This window comes from Oncorhynchus tshawytscha, linkage group LG16 (assembly GCF_018296145.1).
Source record: "Oncorhynchus tshawytscha isolate Ot180627B linkage group LG16, Otsh_v2.0, whole genome shotgun sequence".
Taxonomy (NCBI): domain Eukaryota; kingdom Metazoa; phylum Chordata; class Actinopteri; order Salmoniformes; family Salmonidae; genus Oncorhynchus; species Oncorhynchus tshawytscha.
Genome location: NC_056444.1, coordinates 22499697 through 22525792, shown reverse-complemented (window position 1 = coordinate 22525792; position 26096 = coordinate 22499697). Strand labels below are relative to the sequence as shown.

At 42.6% G+C, this 26096-nt stretch overlaps 1 protein-coding gene across 5 annotated transcripts in view; it reads right to left on the bottom strand.

Moving 5' to 3' along the window:
* The window catches only part of LOC112215518 (Rho guanine nucleotide exchange factor (GEF) 4), a 163004-nt gene that overhangs the window by 12625 nt on the left and 124283 nt on the right, over window positions 1-26096 (bottom strand). For 4 of the 5 annotated variants that reach the window (XM_042298983.1, XM_042298980.1, XM_042298982.1 and 1 more), the window contains 9 exons: window positions 24133-24278; window positions 13410-13589; window positions 12795-12995; window positions 12262-12441; window positions 10160-10392; window positions 9738-9867; window positions 9432-9563; window positions 8803-9046; window positions 3309-3386 (listed from right to left, as the gene is read on the bottom strand). In XM_042298983.1, the coding sequence (XP_042154917.1) occupies window positions 3309-3386; window positions 8803-9046; window positions 9432-9563; window positions 9738-9867; window positions 10160-10392; window positions 12262-12441; window positions 12795-12995; window positions 13410-13589; window positions 24133-24278 (1524 nt within the window). Of the gene's footprint in view, window positions 1-3308; window positions 3387-8802; window positions 9047-9431; window positions 9564-9737; window positions 9868-10159; window positions 10393-12261; window positions 12442-12794; window positions 12996-13409; window positions 13590-17675; window positions 18639-24132; window positions 24279-26096 lie in introns of those variants that run through there. The other variant, XM_042298984.1, reaches the window with a different exon arrangement.

The window sequence follows — 26096 nt, the reverse complement described above, 5'->3', positions numbered from 1 at the left end:
AGAGAGACTAGGGGTTATACATATCCATAGAGAGACTAGGGGTTATACATATCCATAGAGAGACTAGGGGTTATACATATCTATAGAGAGACTAGGGTTATACATATCCATAGAGAGACTAGGGGTTATACATATCCATAGAGAGACTAGGGTTATACATATCCATAGAGAGACTAGGGTTATACATATCCATAGAGAGACTAGGGGTTATACATATCCATAGAGAGACTAGGGGTTATACATATCCATAGGAGACTAGGGGTTATACATATCTATAGAGAGACTAGGGGTTATACATATCCATAGAGAGACTAGGGGTTATACATATCCATAGAGAGACTAGGGGTTATACATATCCATAGGAGAGACTAGGGGTTATACATATCCATAGAGAGACTAGGGGTTATACATATCCATAGAGAGACTAGGGGTTATACATATCCATAGAGAGACTAGGGGTTATACATATCCATAGAGAGACTAGGGGTTATACATATCCATAGAGAGACTAGGGGTTATACATATCCATAGAGAGACTAGGGGTTATACATATCCATAGAGAGACTAGGGGTTATACATATCCATAGAGAGACTAGGGGTTATACATATCCATAGAGAGACTAGGGGTTATACATATCTATAGAGAGACTAGGGGTTATACATATCCATAGAGAGACTAGGGGTTATACATATCTATAGAGAGACTAGGGGTTATACATATCCATAGAGAGACTAGGGGTTATACATATCCATAGAGAGACTAGGGGTTATACATATCCATAGAGAGACTAGGGGTTATACATATCCATAGGGAGACTAGGTGTTATACATATCCATAGAGAGAATAGGGGTTATACATATCCATAGGGAGACTAGGTGTTATACATATCCATAGAGAGAATAGGGGTTATACATATCCATAGAGAGACTAGGGGTTATACATATCCATAGGGAGACTAGGTGTTATACATATCCATAGAGAGACTAGGGGTTATACATATCCATAGAGAGACTAGGGGTTATACATATCCATAGAGAGACTAGGGGTTATACATATCCATAGAGAGACTAGGGGTTATACATATCTATAGAGAGACTATGGGTTATACATATCCATAGAAAGACTAGGGGTTATACATATCCATAGGGAGACTAGGGGTTATACATATCTATAGAGAGACTAGGAGTTATACATATCCATTGGGAGACTAGGGGTTATACATATCCATAGAGAGACTAGGGGTTATACATATCCATAGAGAGAGACTAGGGGTTATACATATCCATAGAGAGACTAGGGGTTATACATATCTATAGAGAGACTAGGGGTTATACATATCCATAGAGAGACTAGGGGTTATACATATCCATAGAGAGACTAGGGGTTATACATATCCATAGAGAGACTAGGGGTTATACATATCTATAGAGAGACTAGGGGTTATACATATCCATAGAGAGACTAGGGGTTATACATATCTATAGAGAGACTAGGGGTTATACATATCTATAGAGAGACTAGGGGTTATACATATCTATAGAGAGACTAGGGGTTATACATATCCATAGAGAGACTAGGGGTTATACATATCCATAGAGAGACTAGGGGTTATAATATCCATAGAGAGACGAGGGGTTATACATATCTATAGAGAGAGACTAGGGTTATACATATCCATAGAGAGACTAGGGGTTATACATATCCATTGGGAGACTAGGGGTTATACATATCCATATAGAGACTAGGGGTTATACATATCCATATAGAGACTAGGGGTTATACATATCCATAGAGAGACTGGGGGTTATACATATCCAGAGAGAGACTAGGGGTTATACATATCCATTGGGAGACTAGGGGTTATACATATCTATAGAGAGACTGGGGTTATACATATCCATAGAGAGACTAGGGGTTATACATATCCATAGGGAGACTAGGGGTTATACATATCTATAGAGAGACTGGGGTTATACATATCCATAGAGAGACTAGGGGTTATACATATACATAGGGAGACTAGGGTTATACATATCCATAGAGAGACTAGGGGTTATACATATCCATAGAGAGACTAGGGGTTATACATATCCATAGAGAGACTAGGGGTTATACATATCCATAGAGAGACTAGGGGTTATACATATCCATAGGGAGACTAGGGTTATACATATCTATAGAGAGACTAGGGGTTATACATATCCATAGGAGACTAGGGGTTATACATATCCATAGAGAGACTAGGGGTTATACATATCCATAGAGAGACTAGGGGTTATACATATCCATAGGGAGACTAGGGTTATACATATCCATAGAGAGACTAGGGGTTATACATATCTATAGAGAGACTAGGGGTTATACATATCCATAGAGAGACTAGGGGTTATACATATCATATAGAGAGCGACTAGGGGTTATACATATCCATAGAGAGACTAGGGGTTATACATATCCATAGAGAGACTAGGGGTTATACATATCTATAGAGAGACTAGGGGTTATACATATCCATAGAGAGACTAGGGGTTATACATATCCATAGAGAGACTAGGGGTTATACATATCTATAGAGAGACTAGGGGTTATACATATCTATGAGAGACTAGGGGTTATACATATCCATAGAGAGACTAGGGGTTATACATATCCATAGAGAGACTAGGGGTTATACATATCTATAGAGAGACTAGGGGTTATACATATCTATAGAGAGACTAGGGGTTATACATATCCATAGGGAGACTAGGTGTTATACATATCCATAGAGAGAATAGGGGTTATACATATCTATAGAGAGACTAGGGGTTATACATATCCATAGAGAGAGACTAGGGGTTATACATATCCATAGAGAGAGACTAGGGGTTATACATATCCATAGAGAGAATAGGGGTTATACATATCCATAGAGAGACTAGGGGTTATACATATCCATAGAGAGACTAGGGGTTATACATATCCATAGAGAGACTAGGGGTTATACATATCTATAGAGAGACTAGGGGTTATACATATCTATAGAGAGACTAGGGGTTATACATATCTATAGAGAGACTAGGGGTTATACATATCCATAGGGAGACTAGGGGTTATACATATCTATGGGGGGGATTACGACTGCATTTTAATCTAAAGTGGTTTATATGAATATTAAGCACATATGATAAACAACATTTGTATAAATATTGGCAAACGTAATCCTCTTTAAAAAAAATATTAAACATGCACAACACGTAATCTGCTACCCATCCAAACAGCCATGGAAATGGAGTTTTCCTGCCATGCACCCATTGCCCAGACATACCTTTGGGCTTCCCAGCTGGATGGCTTTTGCAGGCGTTCAGCATGGCCTGTTTCTTCTGGACCTCAGTGATGGAGAATCCTGGAGGAGGAAACCACATAGGTCACAGGTCAATGTGGATATCACAGATTCATTCTGCCAGTGCCACCTATCAATACCCAGCTATTACGAGGGAACAGAATAATAGAAGGCGAGATTGTTGGATGAAAAGTTTTGGTAATATCCGCATGCTCTGTTACAGCCCAGATAAAACCCAGAGACTATGGCTGAGAAGCAAAGGGGGCAGCTCAATGGATTTATAGCTCCTTTTATCTGAGGGATTAACGACATTCTGATCCATTAGCTGTTACATATTACACATACACTCCTCTTCCCTGATTCTCTGACCGGAGCCACTGTCAGAAACGTTTATCACAAACTATTAATACAGCAGTAGTCTGGGGCAGAGAGAGACAGGAGGACACAGCTCATGTTTTACTAATAGGAAAGGATACACACCCAGTGGCTTTGTACAGCTGACTAGTAATACTACAGGTAAAGCAGTTCATCGCAGTCTCCTAGTATTCTATTAGTGTTTTCTACTCATTCTGTATGTCTGAGTTGCTTTAGCTTAGCAAGCTAAGTAAGAATGGGTCCTTTTTCAAACTGTGGCACGTCAGACAGAGAGACAGATTTTTTAATTATTTTTATTTTACCTTTATTTAACCAGGTAGGCAAGTTGAGAACAAGTTCTCATTTACAATTGCGACCTGGCCAAGATAAAGCAAAGCAGTTCGACAGATACAACGACACAGAGTTACACATGGAGTAAAACAAACATACAGTCAATAATACAGTATAAACAAGTCTATATACAATGTGAGCAAATGAGGTGAGAAGGGAGGTAAAGGCAAAAAAGGCCATGGTGGCAAAGTAAATACAATATAGCAAGTAAAACACTGGAATGGTAGTTTTGCAATGGAAGAATGTGCAAAGTAGAAATAAAAATAATGGGGTGCAAAGGAGCAAAATAAATAAATAAATAAAAATTAAATACAGTTGGGAAAGAGGTAGTTGTTTGGGCTAAATTATAGGTGGGCTATGTACAGGTGCAGTAATCTGTGAGCTGCTCTGACAGTTGGTGCTTAAAGCTAGTGAGGGAGATAAGTGTTTCCAGTTTCAGAGATTTTTGTAGTTCGTTCCAGTCATTGGCAGCAGAGAACTGGAAGGAGAGGCGGCCAAAGAAAGAATTGGTTTTGGGGGTGACTAGAGAGATATACCTGCTGGAGCGTGTGCTACAGGTGGGAGATGCTATGGTGACCAGCGAGCTGAGATAAGGGGGGACTTTACCTAGCAGGGTCTTGTAGATGACATGGAGCCAGTGGGTTTGGCGATGAGTATGAAGCGAGGGCCAGCCAACGAGAGCGTACAGGTCGCAATGGTGGGTAGTATATGGGGCTTTGGTGACAAAACGGATTGCACTGTGATAGACTGCATCCAATTTGTTGAGTAGGGTATTGGAGGCTATTTTGTAAATGACATCGCCAAAGTCGAGGATTGGTAGGATGGTCAGTTTTACAAGGGTATGTTTGGCAGCATGAGTGAAGGATGCTTTGTTGCGAAATAGGAAGCCAATTCTAGATTTAACTTTGGATTGGAGATGTTTGATATGGGTCTGGAAGGAGAGTTTACAGTCTAACCAGACACCTAAGTATTTGTAGTTGTCCACGTATTCTAAGTCAGAGCCGTCCAGAGTAGTGATGTTGGACAAGCGGGTAGGTGCAGGTAGCGATCGGTTGAAGAGCATGCATTTAGTTTTACTTGTATTTAAGAGCAATTGGAGGCCACGGAAAGAGAGTTGTATGGCATTGAAGCTTGCCTGGAGGGTTGTTAACACAGTGTCCAAAGAAGGGCCGGAAGTATACAGAATGGTGTCGTCTGCGTAGAGGTGGATCAGAGACTCACCAGCAGCAAGAGCGACCTCATTGATGTATACAGAGAAGAGAGTCGGTCCAAGAATTGAACCCTGTGGCACCCCCATAGAGACTGCCAGAGGTCCGGACAGCAGACCCTCCGATTTGACACACTGAACTCTATCAGAGAAGTAGTTGGTGAACCAGGCGAGGCAATCATTTGAGAAACCAAGGCTGTCGAGTCTGCCGATGAGGATGTGGTGATTGACAGAGTCGAAAGCCTTGGCCAGATCAATGAATACGGCTGCACAGTAATGTTTCTTATCGATGGCGGTTAAGATATCGTTTAGGACCTTGAGCGTGGCTGAGGTGCACCCATGACCAGCTCTGAAACCAGATTGCATAGCAGAGAAGGTATGGTGAGATTCGAAATGGTCGGTAATCTGTTTGTTGACTTGGCTTTCGAAGACCTTAGAAAGGCACGGTAGGATAGATATAGGTCTGTAGCAGTTTGGGTCAAGAGTGTCCCCCCCTTTGAAGAGGGGGATGACCGCAGCTGCTTTCCAATCTTTGGGAATCTCAGACGACACGAAAGAGAGGTTGAACAGGCTAGTAATAGGGGTGGCAACAATTTCGGCAGATCATTTTAGAAAGAAAGGGTCCAGATTGTCTAGCCCGGCTGATTTGTAGGGGTCCAGATTTTGCAGCTCTTTCAGAACATCAGCTGAATGGATTTGGGAGAAGGAGAAATGGGGAAGGCTTGGGCGAGTTGCTGTTGGGGGTGCAGTGCTGTTGACCGGGGTAGGAGTAGCCAGGTGGAAAGCATGGCCAGCCGTAGAAAAATGCTTATTGAAATTCTCAATTATGGTGGATTTATCAGTGGTGACAGTGTTTCCTATCTTCAGTGCAGTGGGCAGCTGGGAGGAGGTGTTCTTATTCTCCATGGACTTTACAGTGTCCCAGAACTTTTTTGAGTTAGTGTTGCAGGAAGCAAATTTCTGCTTGAAAAAGCTAGCCTTGGCTTTTTTAACTGCCTGTGTATAATGGTTTCTAGCTTCCCTGAACAGCTGCATATCACGGGGGCTGTTCGATGCTAATGCAGAACGCCATAGGATGTTTTTGTGTTGGTTAAGGGCAGTCAGGTCTGGGGAGAACCAAGGGCTATATCTGTTCCTGGTTCTAAATTTCTTGAATGAGGCATGTTTATTTAAGATGGTTAGGAAAGCATTTTAAAAAAAATATCCAGGCATCCTCTACCGACGGGATGAGATCAATATTCTTCCAGGATACCCCGGCCAGGTCGATTAGAAAGGCCTGCTCGCAGAAGTGTTTCAGGGAGCGTTTTACAGTGATGAGTGGAGGTCGTTTGACCGCTGACCCATTACAGATGCAGGCAATGAGGCAGTGATCGCTGAGATCTTGGTTGAAGACAGCAGAGGTGTATTTAGAGGGGAAGTAGGTTAGGATGATATCTATGAGGGTGCCCATGTTTAAGGCTTTGGGGAGGTACCTGGTAGGTTCATTGATAATTTGTGTGAGATTGAGGGCATCACGTTAAGATTGTAGGATGGCTGGGGTGTTAAGCATGTTCCAGTTTAGGTCGCCTAGCAGAACGAACTCTGAAGATAGATGGGGGGCAATCAGTTCACATATGGTGTCCAGAACACAGCTGGGGGCAGAGGGTGGTCTATAGCAGGCGGCAACGGTGAGAGACTTGTTTTTAGAGAGGTGGATTTTTAAAAGTAGAAGTTCAAATTGTTTGGGTACAGACCTGGATAGTAGGACAGAACTCTGCAGGCTATCTTTGCAGTAGATTGCAACACCGCCCCCTTTGGCAGTTCTATCTTGTCTGAAAATGTTGTAGTTTGGAATTAAAATTTCTGAATTTTTGGTGGTCTTCCTAAGCCAGGATTCAGACACAGCTAGAACATCCGGGTTGGCAGAGTGTGCTAAAGCAGTGAATAGAACAAACTTAGGGAGGAGGCTTCTAATGTTAACATGCATGAAACCAAGGCTATTACGGTTACAGAAGTCGTCAAAAGAGAGCGCCTGGGGAATAGGAGTGGAGCTAGGCACTGCAGGGCCTGGATTCACCTCTACATCGCCAGAGGAACATAGGAGGAGTAGAATAAGGGTACGGCTAAAAGCTATGAGAATTGGTTGTCTAGAACGTCTGGAACATAGAGTAAAAGGAGGTTTCTGGGGGCGGTAAAATAGCATCAAGGTATAATGTACAGACAAAGGTATGGTAGTATGTGAATACAGTGGAGGTAAACCTAGGTATTGAGTGATGAAGAGAGAGATATTGTCTCTAGAAACATCATTGAAACCAGGAGATTTCATTGCATGTGTGGGTGGTGGAACTAATAGGTTGGATAAGGTATAGTGAGCAGGACTAGAGGCTCTACAGTGAAATAAGCCAATAAACACTAACCAGAACAGCAATGGACAAGACATATTGACATTAAGGAGAGGCATGCTTAGTCGAGTGATCAAAAGGGTCCAGTGAGTGGAGAGGTTGGTTGGGGGTCACGGCGATTTACACAGCTAGCCAGGCCATCGGTAGCAAGCTAGCATAGGATGGAGGTCTGTTGTTAGCCACCTCTTGCGTTCCGTCAGTAGATTAGTGGGGTTCCGTGTGGTAGAGGGGATTAATCCAAATCACACAACAAAAATAAAAACAATAGATATAGTTATAGAGGCCCAAGAAGAAAACATAATAATAATAAAAATAAATAAATTGTCCGATTGTCTATTCAGATAGCAGCCGGTAAGACAGCTAACGGTTAGCAGGCCGCAGATGGGCGTTCAGGTAACGTCGCGACGGAGGAGCCAGCCGGATCTCCTTCGGGTAGATAACGTCGGCAGTCCAGTTGTGAAGGCCCGGTGGGGCTCCGCGTAGGCAGTAAAACGGGTCCGGATAGGTGACTGCAGCCCAGGAGTGATTGATGGAACTCAGGAGTGATTGACAGAGCTGGCTAGCTCCGGAATAATTGATGTTTGCTCCGGAATCGACAAAGGCCGATAGTCACACGGATAGCAGCTAGCTAGCTGTGAGATCCGGGTATGAATGTCCAGAGAGCAGTCGAAATCCAGGGACATGGAGAGAAAAATTGGTCCGGTATGTTCCGTTCCGTTCCGAGCCGCGCTGCGCCGTACAGAACTGGCGAAAGATTTTCGAGCTAAAGGATAGCTGATGACCACAAACCGTGGTTAGCTGAATACTAACGATTTGCCAGTAAAGAAGCTAACTAGCTTCTGAACTAGCTTCTGATTAGCTTCTGGCTAGTTTCAGGCTAGCTTCTTGGAGTTTCTGGCTAGCTTCTTGGAGGATTACAGATTTGAGGTAAATAATACTTTTTATAAATATAAATTGGTGAGGCGGGTTGCAGGAGAGTGTTTTGAAGATGAGTTGATGGAAAATAAAAATAAAATGTATGTGAAAAAGTTGTAAATATATATATATATATATATATACAGGACATGACAAGACGAGGACAAAAGACGTCTGAACTGCTATGCCACCTTGGAGCTATATGATATATATATATATATATATATATATATATATATATATATATATATATATAGGATAACTGTTTCACCTGTTTCGAGGTCGTGCTGCACCTGCGTCCTCTCATCCTGGAAGGCTCGGAGCCAGCGTTGTTTCTGCTCAGGCTTCTTGGCACACAGCAGGTGGACCTCGTCCCCCGCCAGCGAGCGCAGCTTCAGAGCGTTCTTCACCGACACGTTGAAGTCCTTCTCCTTCCCGTCCTCCACATCCACCACCTCCATCAGGTCCATGTCCATACGACCCTTATAGTACAGCATGTCCCTGCGCAGGAGGTCCTGAAAAAACCATAGGGATACGTGATAATGCTGTTATATATTACTGTTACTAACTCTAATCCTTATAGTACAGTATGGTCCTATAGAGGGGAGAGAACTACTACTAACCCACTTCATAAACATCCCTACACTCTATCTAGAACCTAAAATGGTTATTTGGCTGTTCCCATAGGAGAACCTTTGAAGATCCCTTTTTGGTTCCAGGTATAACTTTTGGATGTTCCATGTAAAAATCTACGCGGAACCCAAACGCGTTCTACCTGGAAACTAACCGTGACCCTAGCTTAATGTCCACATTATGGTTCAATCACAACGGTAGCCTCAACCGTAACCCTTACCAGCTTCATGTCCACATTATAACAATCATTTTAACAGTGCTGCTCGCCTTTTTGCAGTAGACCATCTGGTGGTCGAAGAGGAAGAACATGCGCTGCTGGCTCCTAGCCTGAGGCTGGGAGATCTTCGTCAGCTCTCCAGAGAAGATCAGATCCGAACTCATACTGAGGATGTCTTCTCCCTGAGGATGTTCAAACACACACCAAGCATCTGTTAGAGCCTACAGACAGAGTTTGTTCAGCCAAAAAAAGTTGTGTCCTCGCAACATGTTTCCAGAACAAGTCACTTGGTCAGGAAAACGTCCTGGCCCTAGTCATGGATTCTGTTCCATTACCCTCGATGCACCGTTACTCACCTCCCAGTCCTCTATGGAGCTCTGCCATTGGGCGATCTTGTCGATGTTCTCCAGGCGCCGCTTCCTCTCGTTGATCAGCCTGGCCACATTCTTCATGGCGTTCAAGGCAGCCTCCACGTCCTTATAGTCCCTGGGTTGCCCAGAACAGACAAACACATCAGGCCCTCTCAGTCTTACATGATTGTTTTAGTCTAATGATAGACTTGTAATAACTTTCGACTTAAAAACGAACCACAACTAATAACCTATCAGTGTCATGCGATTTCTGAAAGAAATTTCAACGATTTCAGAGAGCGAAATTGGGAGATAAGAAGGAATACGTGCAGCTCCTTCCATGTGTGCACAGTAGAAGTGTGTGTGTGTTTTCCTATGCTGAGGGTTGGTGTATTTCAGTAGCTCGGCCAGCTGCAGAGGGCACTTACCTATGCTGAGGGTTGGTGTATTTCAGTAGCTCGGCCAGCTGCAGAGGGTACTTGCAGATCTTCTGAACGGGCGTGAGCAGGAAGCCATCCAGCGAGATGTCAATCATCTTCTGCAGCAGACGACAGGCCTCGAAGAAGAACACGTACTTGTTGGTCTTCATCAGTCTGGACAACTGCACACAGGCGTTGGGGTGATTGTTACAGTACTCCGAGTAGATCTGGAAGTCTGTTTGCTGAGGAGACAGGAAACGTTAACATGGCAGTTTAAAATGGTGGTTTAAAATGGCGAAATTGATGGTTGCTGGAATGTTACATGAATGTTTGGGCTCCAGAGAGGTTGCTTGACTTGAATCTCCAACATAAAGTGTGTATAATAATACAGTAGTTATCTATTAAGCAGATTTAATTTCCCCTATTACGTCATGTTATGTCATGTTTATGATAGCATTATGCAGCGTTATGCAGGCCATAACGCTACATAATGCATCATGAAACTAGGTGTATGCCGCACGTCACTACTTCAGATGAGCAGCATTTGAACGTAAACATGCTTTTTTTTTGTTGTTGTCAGAAATGCCTTCTGGAACATGTGAACTTTCATGTGCCTTAATAACAAACTTGTATTCCATCCATAAATACGAATAAAGTTGTAACATTACGAGCCTAGTTGGTTTAGCCATGGAAAAAGCGGGAATCTTCCCATTAGCCATGATTGGTTGAGATAATGAATGGGCTGGACATCCCGGGAGATGAGTTTGGATTGGTCTGCCATGTAGCATGCTTCTGTCTATAACGTGAGCTGTTCAGTATGTGTTGACAGTCCTTTCTACCATGCCGTTTTTGAATGATATAACGTTAACTATCGATAACTACAAAAGTTCTGATATTTTTCTCAACAACATTGATACCCTGAATTTAGCAGGCGCTATCGATAGATCAGTAGGAAAAAGTGATGGGCTAATTTCTGCACATGCCATGGTCAGTGTAAACCAGTGACTTCACACAAAGCTGGCCAAACAAGATGTAGCTACAAACAAAACATAGTTAAAAGGTTCCAGTCTGCCCTGAAGCATTCATCCATATACTGTATACAGGTAAGAGTCTAGCTACATTTTCCATATATACGTTTCTAATTTAGTCAGAAAGTCATTATTTTTGCAAGAGAATACTACTAGTTAGCTAGCAAACGTTAGCTTGCTGGCTTGTGTATGATCTGTGTAGTAATATTATTTGAATCAGAAATCCATTTGCATTGCTAGTTATACCCTAATGTTAGCTAGTTAACATTGAACCTAGTCTAGTACAATGTTTCTACTGGTAGTAGCATGAGTTGGGGTTATGACAGTTCATCGTTTAGCTAGCTATCTACCTAGCTAGCTACATGTCTAAACAAAAGATTCCACTTAGGCTGGATTATGACATGACCCATCAAATTAGCAGATGTGTCTGGGGGTGATTACGGCCATCGATTGTATTTCATGAACATGTGTACATGTCTAGACAATAGTGACCCATCCACTCAGCTAGATGTGGCTGGGGGGTTGGTTGTAGCATTTCCTTCACATGACCCATCAATTTAAAGCAGTGTGCCAGGTAAGCTTCATCTAATAACGATCAAATATTTATCAAATATTTTTATCTGGACACTTTCTGTTTTTGATATTGCTACTATGCAAGTACTATCACTGTACCGTTTACACCTTCTATATCCCGTGCATGTGACAAATAAACATTGATATAGCATGTGTTTACCACATGGTCTCACATGTGAATCCATAAAGAGATATGTGGAACTAAGGCTTAAAAGGTGTGAATGATGCTGAATACGTGTAGGCAAAGAAGAGTAGGTGAACCAAAACATTCAAAGGCCATTTACTCAAAAGTGGGGTTACAAGTTTACTCACTTTAAAAGCAGAATTACTTTCCCATGGTTCCTCGACTGCAGCGTATGATGTATAATTTTCTAGCTCTGAGTCTATACTTTTATCCAATGTAAAAACCATTTCAAATTTTGCTTCATAAGACAGAATTTAGGCGGTTGGTCACAGCTGACAGAAGTCAGGTGTAGAATCCCAGTGGGTCGTGTGCCGTACAATACTCACGTGTTCGAGGAAGCAGGATCCGATCTCGCTGAGGTGCGGCTGCTCCTTGTTGAACCTCTTCTCCAGACCTTTCAGTAACTTCTTCTGGAAGCGGTAGATGTCTTCGATGTTGCCGAATATACACCGCAGTTGCTCCTCTGTGAACATGTCTATCCTCTTACGGCACTGCTTGATGTAACCCTGAGAGAGGAACAGTAGACTCATGGTACCACATGTAGAACAGACTTATACCTGATTTTACATGTTAAGAATTCCCAGAAATAACCAAGTTAAAGCTGAAGAATATATTTTGTCTTATTGGACGAAGTTGTATTGTTCAGAAATACAATGTACTGTGTGCTGGTCTGAATAACTATGCTCCTAAGTTATGATGGCACAAAGGCTGGTGTGATTATTTAGAGACACTTGAAGACAAAAGGCAGATTCTTCCAGGAGTTTTTGATGCAAATAGTTTCTAAGTCCTATCATGGCCTGTGTCAAAGGAAAGGGTCTACAGGCAGACAGTGATGTTGTCTGAATGGAACTTTACTGACCTCACAGATGTCTTTGAGGTGTTTGATGTAGTCTCTCTCTGTGCTCATGATCTCATTGATAACGTTAGTCCTCATCTGGTCCTTACACGGCAGGCCTGGTCCCAGGATCAGACCCACCCCTGGCCGGTCCACTTCCCCAGCCCCAGCCTCCTCCAGCTGAGCTAGGTACTCCTCCATGGGCTCATCCTGGTTCACACGCAACTACAGGGACCAAGAAGAAAGGGTCATTGTTATAGAATACCCTCACTAACAGATCAGTTTAGATGCTACAAACATTTCTTATGCTGTCTTATTTTTCAGTTAGGCTACTACCTACGTGGATCAACTGAGAAGATGTACAAACATTTATTTAGCAAGTAAGGACCAAAAGAAAGTCAACATAAAAAAAGAAAACAATCTTTATCTTTTAAATGAGCTAATGCCCCAAATTGCCGACAACAGCTCCTAGCTGCCCATCTAACCCTGTACTGTAGCAGCAATAATAGATATCAAAGATAAGCAAGGTAAAGAGTATTTAATTGATGTTGTCTTCAGTTTCCCAGAGAGATGGAGAGAGAAAGAGTGAGAGAAAGAGAGAAGAAGAGAGATGGGAGATATGCAGAGTTAGTTTCTTACCCGAACAAAGCTAGCTGGGAACCAGCCCTCACTGTCCAGGATGCGTCCCCACCACCACTCCTTGTTGGTGGCATCCACTACCTCGATGACGTCCCCCGCCTTGAAGCCAAGCTCCTGGTCGTCCATGGTGACATGGTCCCACAGGGCCTCGGCGTACACACAGCTGCCATCACTGATCAGCTGGGGAGGGGAAAAGGAGAGGGGACAGACAGGGGTCAACACAGGTCAGTATGGGAGGACTTCACAGTGACATAACAAAAAATGTACAACGTTTGTAATACATGGTGAACAAGCTTGAAATACTTTATGAAGGCCCACATTTGTATTCTTGACCAGGGAAAATTCTAGTTATGGTCTACCTAGGGGCCCTGGAGGTTTCCCTGGTCAGGTGGTCCGGAAAAACTCTGTCCGTTCTTCGTTCAGAATGGATGACTTTGTAAAACAAGGTGAAGCTGGTCTATAAATAACATCAATAACATCACTGGAAGACAAAGTGGCTGATAGAGAGAGTAGAGACATGCATGATTTACAAGGTAGTGGGTCTGTCCGGTATCACTCAACTGGAACGTATGACTTTAAGACATGACACAAACAACCTATAGAATACCATTCATCACACAAGGGATGACTTTACATTTACAACACAAGACGTACACAACGTTGTTCCAACACAGAGATGATGACTTTGTAACAACAATATTTCTACTCAGTAAGCTACATTTTAGTAACAGACACAGCATGATAATATTGCTGCTACAGCCCTAGATAAGCTAAGTGAGACAGGTCCTAAAGCATTGATTGCTCTGTTGAGCCAAGCCACTGAGTCTGAGAGGGGCTTGACAGAGATCAATGTGGAGATAAGAGAGATAGAGAGGAGAGAGAGAGAGAGAGAGAGAGAGAGAGAGAGAGAGAGAGAGAGAGAGAGAGAGACAGAACCAGAGAGAAAGAAAGAGAGAGAGAAATCGAGAGGGAGAGAGAGAGAGAAAGAGAGAGTGAGAGAGAGTGAAAGAGAGAGATCGAGAGGGAGAGAGAGAGAGAGAGAGATCGAGAGGGAGAATGAGAGAGAGCTAAAAAGCCTGCGTTACTTATAAATGTACTGCAGTGCTCGTATTTCACACTGCCACATACACACACACATTACTGCGTCAACATCATGCTGGCGTCAGAGGGGCATTTGTGTCATTCTTCCATAGTAGCAGTAAGCCTTATCAAAGCCAGAATGGCCCATAGGGCAGGAGCCTATAGCCTGTTTCTATAGTATGAGCAAGTACAACACTCTGGAAAGGATGCTTGTCATAATTGTATTATTGCTCAAAAAGCCACAACTAACTAAATAACTATAATGTACTCCTCAAGTGCAGGCTCCTATACTTATGCAAGGCCTTCAGAAGGTCAAGCAGAGGCTAAATGATACCAGAACACGATCTCTGTGTCTATTTCCATGTCGGTTCTATGGGGGCTAGGGTAATCTATGTGTTTCTATTTCTACGTCTATTCTGTTGGTTAGGGTGATCTACTAAGTGTCTATTTCTATGTCTGTCCTGCCATCGATCCATCGTCATGGCGAGGAGGTCTTTGGGCCTGTTGCTAGGCGACACACCCACCATCTCGCCTCTTCTCTCCTCTACTGATCCTGCCATCATTATACAACAAAACACCAGAATATCTCCCTTCACAGAGAGTAGAAACCAGGTTGAAGACATAAATATTGTAGTATTAGCTGTACTGGGACATCAATATGAGTTTGTATAGAGGGGGAACATAGAGGGAGAATCCAAACATAAAAACACACTGTAATGTGAGTGTATCTCTGCCAGGCGGTGGATGTAAACAGTGCACTTCTCCCTGAGTCTCCTGGTCAGTAGCTCTAGGCCTTGTTACTGCCCCTCTCACCTGCCCCTCTCATCACACCCCTGCCTCCGTTTCAAACCAGCCTCTCTGTGTCCTGAGCTGCTTCGTCACCCCTCATGGCAACGCTCCAAGCCCCTAATGCTCCACACACACACACACACACACACACACACACACACACACACACACACACACACACACACACACACACACACACACACACACACACACACATAGCTAACCAGGGCACACATGATCCCCTTCCCTAAGACACACACACACACACACACACACACACACACACACACACACACACACACACAGCTGATCCCCCTCGCTCTGTGCAGCTGAACCCTAGCGAGAGCAGCCGAGCGGTAAACACACAGATCTGACCCAACCACATGGATCATCCACATGCTTCCTTCCACTGTATAACGGTTATATACAGTGGAAGTCGGAAGTTAACATACACCTTAGCCAAATACATTTAAACTCAGTTTTTCACAATTCCTGACATTTATTCCAAGTAAAAATTCCCTGTCTTAGGTTAGCTTTTATTTATTTCATCACATTCCCAGTGGGTCAGAAGTTTACATACACTCAATTAGTATTTGGTAGCATTGCCTTTAAATTGTTTAACTTGGGTCAAATCTTTTGGGTACCCATCCACAAGCTTCCCACAATAAGTTGGGTGAATTTTGGCCCATTTTTCCTGACAGAGCTGGTGTAACTGAGTCAGGTTTGTAGGCCTCCTTTCTCGCACACGCTTTTTCTGTTCTGCCCACAAATTTTCTAGAGGATTGAGGTCAGGGGTTTGTGATGGCCACTCCAATACCTTGACTTTGTTGTCCTTAAGGCATTTTGCCACAACTTTGGAGGTTTGCTTGGGGTCATTGTCAATTTGGAAGACCCATTTGCGACCAAGCTTTAACTGATGTCTTGAGATGTTGCTTCAATATATCCACATAATTTTCCTGCCTCATGATGCCATCTATTTTGGGAAGTAAACCAGTCCCTCCTGCAGCAAAGCACCCCCACAACATGATGCTGCCACCCCCATGCTTCACGGTTGGGATGCTGTTCTTCGGCTTGCAAGCCTCCCCCTTTTTCATCCAAACATAACAATGGTCATTATGGCCAAACAGTTCTATTTTGATTTCAGTTGCAAACCATAGTCTGGCTTTTTTATAGTGGTTTTGGAGCAGTGGCTTCTTCCTTGCTGAGCGGCCTTTCAGCTTATGTCGATATAGGACTTGTTTTACTGTGGATATAGATTTTGTACCTGTTTCCTCCAACATCTTCACAAGGTCCTTTGCTGGTGTTCTGAGACTTATTTTCACTTTTCGCACCAAATGACGTTCATCTCTAGGAGACAGAATGCGTCTCCTTCCTGAGCGGTATGACGGCTGCGTGGTCCCATGGTGCTTATACTTGTCTACATTTGTTTGTACAGATGAACATGGTACCTTCAGGCATTTGGAAATTGCTCCCAAGGATGAACCAGACTTGTGGAGGTCTACAATTTTATTTTGGCTGATTTATTTTGATTTTCCCATGATGTCAAGCAAAGAAGCACTGAGGTTGAAGGTAGGCCTTGAAATACATCCACAGGTACACCTCCAAATGACTCAAATGATGTCAATTAGCCTATCAGAAACTTCTAAAGCCATGACATAATTTTCTGGAATTTTCCAAGCTGTTTAAAGGCACAGTCAACTTAGTGTATGTACACTTCTGACCCACTGGAATTGTGATACAGTGAATTATAAGTGAAATAATCTGTCTGTAAACAATTATTGGAAAGATTACTTGTGTCATGCACAAAGTAGATGTCCTAACTGACTTGCCAAAACTATAGTTTGTTAACAAGGCATTTGTGGTGTGGTTGAAAAACAAGTTTTAATGACTCCAACCTAAGTGTATGTAAACTTCCGACTTCATCTGTACGTACTAAACATTGTAACCTACATATATCTCATAGAGATCTCATGTTTAGCACATAACCGATGCTAAACAGTGGCCTATACAAAACGCATTCTGTAGATTCACGCAGGACCAATTATCATTCAAGCAATAACTCACATATTCTCAACGTACAACACCATATTGTTAAGAATAGACCCAACAACAGAGAAATGGATTATGTTCAGACACATAAATAACACAAACATACACAAATAATAAACACAAGCGGTTCTTCTTCTCACACATTCACAACACAGGCATAGGAAAACACTGAACTACAGACCAAAAATGTTCAAAATGTACAAGACAGAATATTTGCTACCGTCCACGGTTTGTCAACAACCCCCATGGTGCAAGCTAGCTAACCCATCTGACACACTCTCTGGGCTAAGCAGCAGCATAGTGGTCCTATACTCTACCCAGTCTAGCTCATCCTTTGCTCGGTTTTACCTGTGGTCTCGTCCTTTTATCCTGGACTCCCATCCACAGCTGTACCCCCAACTCTCCACCAGGGAATCCTCCCTCTTTCCTCCTCCTTCCTCCTCTCTGTCTTCCTTGGTCGACGATACGCGGCGTGTGTGTGTGTGTGTGTGTGTGTGACGTCGGCGTGTGTGTCTCTCTACTAGAAGGCCAGGAGGAACATGAGCACTACGTTGATGATGACGAGCAGCATCATGATCATGAAAACCACCACCTTCTGAGTCTCTGGGTGGAGGTTGCAGCGCAGCAATGTGTTGAGGTAGCCCAAACGCTGCCGGGCGCGGTGAGCGCCACCACCGCGAGCCATCACGTAGGCCCCGGCAGGGCCCTCACCCCTCCCCCCCTGTCCGTCTCTTTCCTCCTCTTCTTCTCCTCCTTCACTAGCCAGCCGGCCTGTCCTCCGCCTCTCTCTTCCTCTTCTCTCCGCCAGGCTCCCCTCGTTCTGCTTCACTGCGACGCCTTGCTGCCTGTGTCTGAGCACTCCCCTCTTCTCTCTCCCTCCCTGTTTTCCACGTCCTCTCTCTCCCTCTCTCTCTCTCCCTCTTCTCTCTTCCTCTCGCCGTCTTCGCTATTTCTTCGTCTTGTCAGGATGTGAGGTAGAGATAATGCTGCATCTTTCTTAATACAATCCTCATTTCCCCTCCACCTCCTTTAGTTTTTCTTGTCCTCCGTCCTCTTCTGTCGTTCCTCGTCCCGTATCTGGGTTACGTCCACACAGCTATTTGTGCTCCTCTAACATGGCAGCTCTTTTCCCTTTATCTCCCTCTCTCTTTCTCTCTCCCTCCCTCTCTTGCGCTCCCTTTTAAGTGTACTCTGAAGCTAAAATGGTGCTGGGGTCTGCCTGAAGCTACACTAGCACAACCATCCATCCAACTCCCTGGATCGCAGTTTTTTTTTCTTTCTTTCTTTTTTTTTTACCTTCCTACCGCGAGCAGCCAATCAGGCGGCTGAGTGTGTCTCCGTATCCTGGATACCAGAGTGGATGAGGAGGGCCTTAGCAACCCCAGGGAGGGTGGGGGATGGGGCGAGGGAGGAGGGGAAGGAGGGAGCAGGAGGATGCAGAATAATAGACTGTGTGTGAGGGAAGGGAGGGGGTATGTGGGCTGCGTGTGTGTATGTGTGCGTGTGAGTGTGATCTGCCTAGAATTTATTAGCCTCATCAGCTGATGGCTGGCCCGTCACTCACAGACTTAATATGTCTGATTAAAACAGGAGAGAACGGGATTAATGCATCAGATTATTATACAGGATTATCATACTGCTATTTTAGCCAATGAATTAACATACAATCACTGACCTGATGAAATTATTGGATTCTCCAACTCTCTCCCCCCACCCCCGGTCCCTTTCTCTCTATTCTCTCGCTCTCTCTCTTTCTCTTCTCTCTCTCTGACCTGGATACCCAGGTGTAGCCAAACAGACCTACAGTATTTACTGCAGCCGCCCGTATCCACTCAACTAAACAGAATATGATGAGCAAGGCCACCTCACTCCGACTCTAATTTAGACAGTCTACTACATGGAAGGCCTTTTATTTGTATTTATTTTAGGAACTCAGTCTGGGTCTCAATTTGCTGTTGCGAGTTAGAATAGTGGAATGCACAAGATGCAATTTGGAAATATGGCTGTGCATCATCAGTTTTTCTCTTGTTATGTCAATAAGCCCATGTCAGATAACATTTTTTTGATTGCTAAATTAGTTTGAGTGATTAGTGCTTTTTGAGCTCGGTTCGGTTTTGATTCCATTATGAAAAAATTCTCATGTTTTTTTATTTCGGTTTTGGTCATTTTTCTAACATGAAATGCAATATGTGGGTTGAATGCTGTAACAACAGAATAAAACAATACAAGTCCCGTGATGGTAGTGACTGTCCATTACTGCTGATCACTTATTAACCATCACATTACCATCATAATACTAAAATATTTCAGGTTGTTTGTGTATATTATATTTGTGTTATTTGATGATTTTATTATTTAATTCCAGGTCATCATCTCTATAGAGCTGTTGCCTATGCTGTCTGATAAAATCTTCTAAGTAAATAATCTGATTTCTCTCTAGAGAAACTGCAATGTTCGCATTAAGCTCACAGAAGTTTTTAAAATTTTAATTAAATTCAAATAATTGAACCTATGTCGGTCAATTAGTTGTTTAAAAAACAAAAAATAACTGACATTCAGGTTAATCGCGCAGCACTAGCGGGCAGCTATCTAAACTTGTTATCATGGTCGAATTACCCACTGGGGGGCCCCCATTGATTTTGTTAGTCAGTCTATAGGAGGAAGGTGGAATCCTATTACACCGGCTCCAACACTCATCATATGTGGCAGGGCTTGCAGACGATAACGGATTACAAAGGGAAACCCAGCCGTGAGCTGCCCAGCGATGAAGAACTCCTAAACAAGCTAAATACCTTTTATGTTCGCTGGTAACAATGTGCCTTGCGTGAAAGCCCCTGTTTTTCCCGGATGAATGTGTGATCTCGCCCTCTGAAGCCGATATGAGCAAAACGTTTAAACAGGTTAACAATCACAAAGCGATCAGACCAGGCGGAATACCAGGGAACGTTTCCTAAAGCATGCGCGGACCTGCTGGCAGGTGTCTTCACAGACATTTTCAATCTATCCTTGTCCCAGTCTGCAATCTCAACATGTTTCAAACTGACCAAATGACCATCACCCTGTAGCATTCACATCTGTAAATATAAAGTGCTTTCAAAGGCTGGTCATGATACACATCAACACCATCCTCCCAGGCACCCTAGATCCACTCTAATAAGGATACTGCCCCCAACAGATCCACAGGTCCATTTTGGAACGGTCCAACCTTTTGGACCCGTGAAGACCTGTAATACATACAGGGCCTTAAGAAAGTATTCATACCCCTTGACTTATTCCACATTTTGTTGTGTTACAGCCTGACTTCAAAATTGATTAAATAGACACAATACCCCATAATAACAAAGTCAAAACATGTTTTTAGAAATCTTTGCAAAGGTATTGAAAATGAAATTCTGAAATATCTCATTTACAAAAGTATTCACACCCCTGATTACAGCTGTGAGTCTTTCTGGGTAAGTCTCAAAGGGCTTTCACCACACCAGGATCGTGCAACATCTCAGCCACTCAGGACCATTCACTGTCTTCTTGGTAAGAAAATTCAGTGTAGATTTGGCCTTGTGTTTTAGATTATTGTCCTGCTGAAAGGTGAATTCATCTCCCAGTGTCTGGTAGAAAGCAGACAGAACCAGATTTTCCTCAAGGATTTTGCCTGTGCTTAGTTCCATTCCATGTCTTTTTTTATCCTGAAAAACTCCCCAGTTCTTAATGATTACAAGCATACCCATAACATGATGCAGCCACCACTATGCTTGAAAATATGGAGAGGGGTACTCAGTAACGTGTTGTATTGTATTTGCCCCAAACATAACACTTTTTTTTATAAAGGACATAAAGTCAATTGCTTTGCCACATTTTTTGCAGTATAGTGCCTTGTGGAAAACAGGATGCATTCTATACAGGCTTCCTTCTTTTCACTGTATCAATTAGGTTGGTATCGTGGAGTAATTACAATGTTGTTGATCCATCCTCACTTTTCTCACAGCCATTAAACTCTGTAACTGTGTTAAAGGCACCATTGGCCTCATGGTGAAATCCCTGAGCGGTTTCCGTCCTCTACGGCAACTGAGTTAGGAAGAACGTCTGTATCTTTGTAGTGACTGGGTGTATTGATACACCATCCAACCTGTAATTAATAACTTTACTATGCTCATAGGGATTTATACCCATCTACCAATAGGTGGCCTTCTTTTCAAGGCATTGGAAAACCTCTCTGGTCTTTGTTGTTGAATCTGTGTTTGAAATTCACTGCTAGACCAGATAACTGTATGTGTGGTGTACAGAGATGAGGTATTCATTTAACAATCATGTTAAACACCATTATTGCACACAGAGTGAGTCCATGCAACTTATTATTTGACTTGTTAAGCACATGTTTACTCCTGAACTTATTGAGGATTGCCATAACAAAGGGGTTGAATACTTATTGACTCAAGACATTTCAGCTTTTCATTTATAATTCATTTGTAAAAATGTCTAAAAACAGATTTCCACTTTGACATTATGGGGTATTGTGTGTAGGCCAGTGAACAAAAAAAAAAATCGAAATTTAGTCCATTTAAATGCACAAATCAACAGCTCCTTGTAGAATATGTACAGTATATGCAAATATAGCTCTTCTTAATCCTTCTTTGCCATAAAAAATATAACTGGAAAAATGACAGTAGCTGCTGACTAAGGATTGATTCATTTCGCCATCATGTGTCCGGTGGCATTGCTATTGCTCTATCAATAAGGACATGGAGGGTTGACTGATTTATTTAATAATCTATTGATATCCCATTCTATACATCCTCTCTCTCTCTCTCTCTCTCTCTCGCTCTCTCTCTTTCTCTCTCTTGCTCTCTCTCATTTTTTCATGCCTTTTGTTCATGTGTGTGTGTAAGAGAGAGATAGAGACCGAGAGAAGAGAGAGATAAAGAGACAGACAGACACTGTACGTGTCACTATTTCTATTTTGTTATTAAATGTTTTATCTTATCTTTAACTCTGTATTGTTGGAAAAGTAGCCTTAAGTAAGCATTTCACTATAGGTCTACACCTGTTGGTTACGAAGCACGTGACAAATGCAATTTGATTTGATTTGATTGGACAGACCTATAGACAGACAGACAGATATAGTTTTGGATTTTGCCTTAATGACCTATAACACAACATTTAAATGCAGGCTGTAACACAACATTTAAATGCAGGCTGTAACACAACATTTAAATGCAGGCTGTAACACAACATTTAAATGCAGGCTGTAACACAACATTTAAATGCAGGCTGTAACACAACATTTAAATGCAGGCTGTAACACAACATTTAAATGCAGGCTGTAACACAACATTTAAATGCAGGCTGTAACACAACATTTAAATGCAGGCTGTAACACAACATTTGTAATAAGTCAAGGTGTGTGAATACTTTCTGAAGGCTCTGTACACATCACACACTTTTACACTCATCATTTGCTGCTGCTACTCTGTTCTTTATTTGCCTCTTATTGTTATCTATCCTGATGCCCAGTCACTTTACCCTTCATGTACACACACTATCTACCTCAAATACCTTGTACCTCTGCATGTTGATCTGGTACTGCTACTGCCTATATATAGCTTCATTCTTATGCATTTTACTTTATTCCTCTTGTGTTACTATTTAATTTTTTTAACTCGGCTTTGTTGGGAAGAGCTCGTATGCAAGCATTTCATCAAGTCTAAACTAGTTGTATTCAACGCAGGTGTCAAAACAGCTCATTTTACTATCCGCCCCATGGCAAAATTAGTAGAATTGCATGAAATTAGTTATAAAATTGCACAATCTTCTCTACACCCCATGGCAAATGTGTATAATTGCACGCAATTAACTGTAAAACATAAAAAATGTCTTGCCACTGTCAAAGAGGGGGTCACTAAAATGTTCAGCTTGTAATGTGTGGAGTAGACCTTCCAACATGATGAGAAATTATTCATTAACGTGCACATTTCACTGGACATTATACTCCCGGACACAGATTCATTTTAATCGTGGACTATAAAGCTATTTCCATGGAGGTTCTCCATTGACCATACTTTTTAGTCCAGCCCTAGACTTAATCTGTGAGTTGGAAACCGAACCTTATCCTGAGCTGTTCTAGAGATCGTATTTCTATGGTGTCATACATCACAGCCCTGTACGGGTAACCACAGCAACAAGACCCTAACCCAGCATTCCCTGCTCTCTCCTGTGTTTACAGCCCCTCTCTCCTCTCTGCCACAGAGGCCATTTTCATCACCGTTCTAAGACTTGGTCCCATTGCTCGTCATACCTTTCTACCTCCATCCATGTTGACTATTGAATGAATGTTTCTAACACATTATGGAATACCTGTGTTGCGTGTGTGTGTGTGTGTGTGCACGCGTGTTTATTTGTGTGCAATGCAGCAAGTCAGACAGCATGTAGAGAGAGACAGAGAGAGAGAGAGACAGAGAGAAAGAGAGAGACAGAGAGAGAGAGGGAGAGAGAGAAAGAGAGAGAGAGAGAGAGAGAGAGAGAGAGAGAGAGAGAGAGAGGAGAGAGAGAGAGAGAGAGAGAGAGAGAGAGAGACAGAGAGAGAGAGGGAGAGAGAGAGAGAAAGAGAGAGACAGAGAGAGACAGAGAGAGAGAGAGAGAGAGAGAGAGAGAGGGAAGAGAGAGAGCGACAGAGATAAAAAAGAGAGAGAGAGAGAGAGAGAGAGAGAGAGAGAGAGAGAGAGAGAGAGAGAGAGAGAGAGAGAGAGAGAGAGAGAGAGAGAGAGAGAGAGAAAGACACTCAGACAGGCAGGCAGACAAAACAAAAGTCTACCTCATTTATGGCCAGTTGTTCTCCACCTCCCCCTGGGTGTCCACAGCGATGTCCGGAGCTGCGGAACTCTTCATACAGGTCTTCATCACTGCCTAGATCATCACCCAGACCGGCCTTCTCTCCACCTCCGTCTGGTACTATCACCGCTGAGGGAGAGAGAGGAGAGAGAGAGGGAGACGTTAAATAACAACATACCCTACTTTACTACAAATACAATGATACAGGCCACAAAACGAAAAAAATGGTTACCACACAATCAAGAAGTCTGATGAATGGGTGTCCTATTTCATTTGGTTGAGTTACAGTTGAGCTGCAGCGGGGTTCCAACCCAGTTGTGGTGATCTGAATCATCGTTAGTCACAGCCCAGTAGGAACATGCACCCAATGCCTCTCACTGAGACAAACTGGCATGACAGAGAAAGGAGAAATTCCCATGGCAGCATGTCAGTGACCAGCGGCCTTTGGGTCTCACCCTACCCTCACCCTCACCCCAACCTCACCCAAACCCTTACGCCAATTCTTCCCCGGTCACAGTCCCTGTCTCTGTACCTAAGCATCTGATGGAACTCTGCTCCAGTTTGTGCACTGATTAGAAACATTTCTTTTACAAAGAGAGATTACTAAAAGAGATGGCCATGGGAATAAACTATAAACACACATTATCGTGATAGCTGATCTTTACATCTTTCATAGTGAGAATGAGTATGAGGTTAGTGTAAGTTCATACGTTTACACAGAGACTTAATATATGGATGGGCCATTATGAAGTTATGAAGGTATACTTGCTGTTACACAAACAGACACACACACACACAAACACTCATTGCCCTCTCTTCCTGACTGTAGGTAACTGCCATGCAGATGCAGCTATAAATATTCTCCTGTCTGTCTGGTGAACCTCATCAACACATCCCTGCTCTACAAACAGCTGTTGCCACGCCGAGAGTCTCCGTGGTGACAAATCACCCTGGAGACAGGGAGCCGGGCATAATGAGAGAACACAGAGCGTTCAGACCCCCTCAGGCGATCAGGAGAAACGGATTCGGCACATCACTCGGCTATTAAAAATATACATATTCAACGCCTAGAGCTGAGTAGTATTTTAGGACTATATTCTACTATCTTTTCCACTTCAGCAGTCTGTAAGGATGAAGAAAACTTTGTGTAAAATGATTCTACACAATCTACCTTTTCTTCTCTGAACCTAAAGGACAACCACCGAAACTCACAAAGTACCCTATACGGTCAGAGAACATACACACCAATCATAGTTTATCTATAGTGTTTTAATCTAACAGAGAACATACACACCAATCATAGTTTATCTATAGTGTTTTAATCTAACAGAGAACATACACACCAATCATAGTTTATCTATAGTGTTTTAATCTAACAGAGAACATAAACACCAATCATAGTTTATCTATAGTGTTTTAATCTAACAGAGAACATACACACCAATCATAGTTTATCTATAGTGTTTTAATCTAACAGAGAACATACACACCAATCATAGTTTATCTATAGTGTTTTAATCTAACAGAGAACATAAACACCAATCATAGTTTATCTATAGTGTTTTAATCTAACGTCATAAACTACCATTTTATTATCGTCATTTACATCCAGATGCTTTAATCAGTGTTTTTACTTTAGCCATCAAACAACAAGTGAATGAAATTGAATGTCAATGATAATGTCAATGACAGTGCATATAGGAGCAGCTATCCCCTATAACAGGGTCCCCCTATGACAGGGTTCCCCTACTGGAGGCCCCCGGGCCAGGTGGTTTTCTTTAGCTTCCAAGTTTTCTGAGCCAAAAATGTGCATTTCCATTGTTGGACATAAAAGACTGTAAAAAAAAAAGGAAATCCGCTCCAAGTGGTTTTAATGAGGAAAATGTGTTCCCAAGTATTCCCACGCATAATTGGGAAACACGTGATCGTATACAAAACGTATTGAAA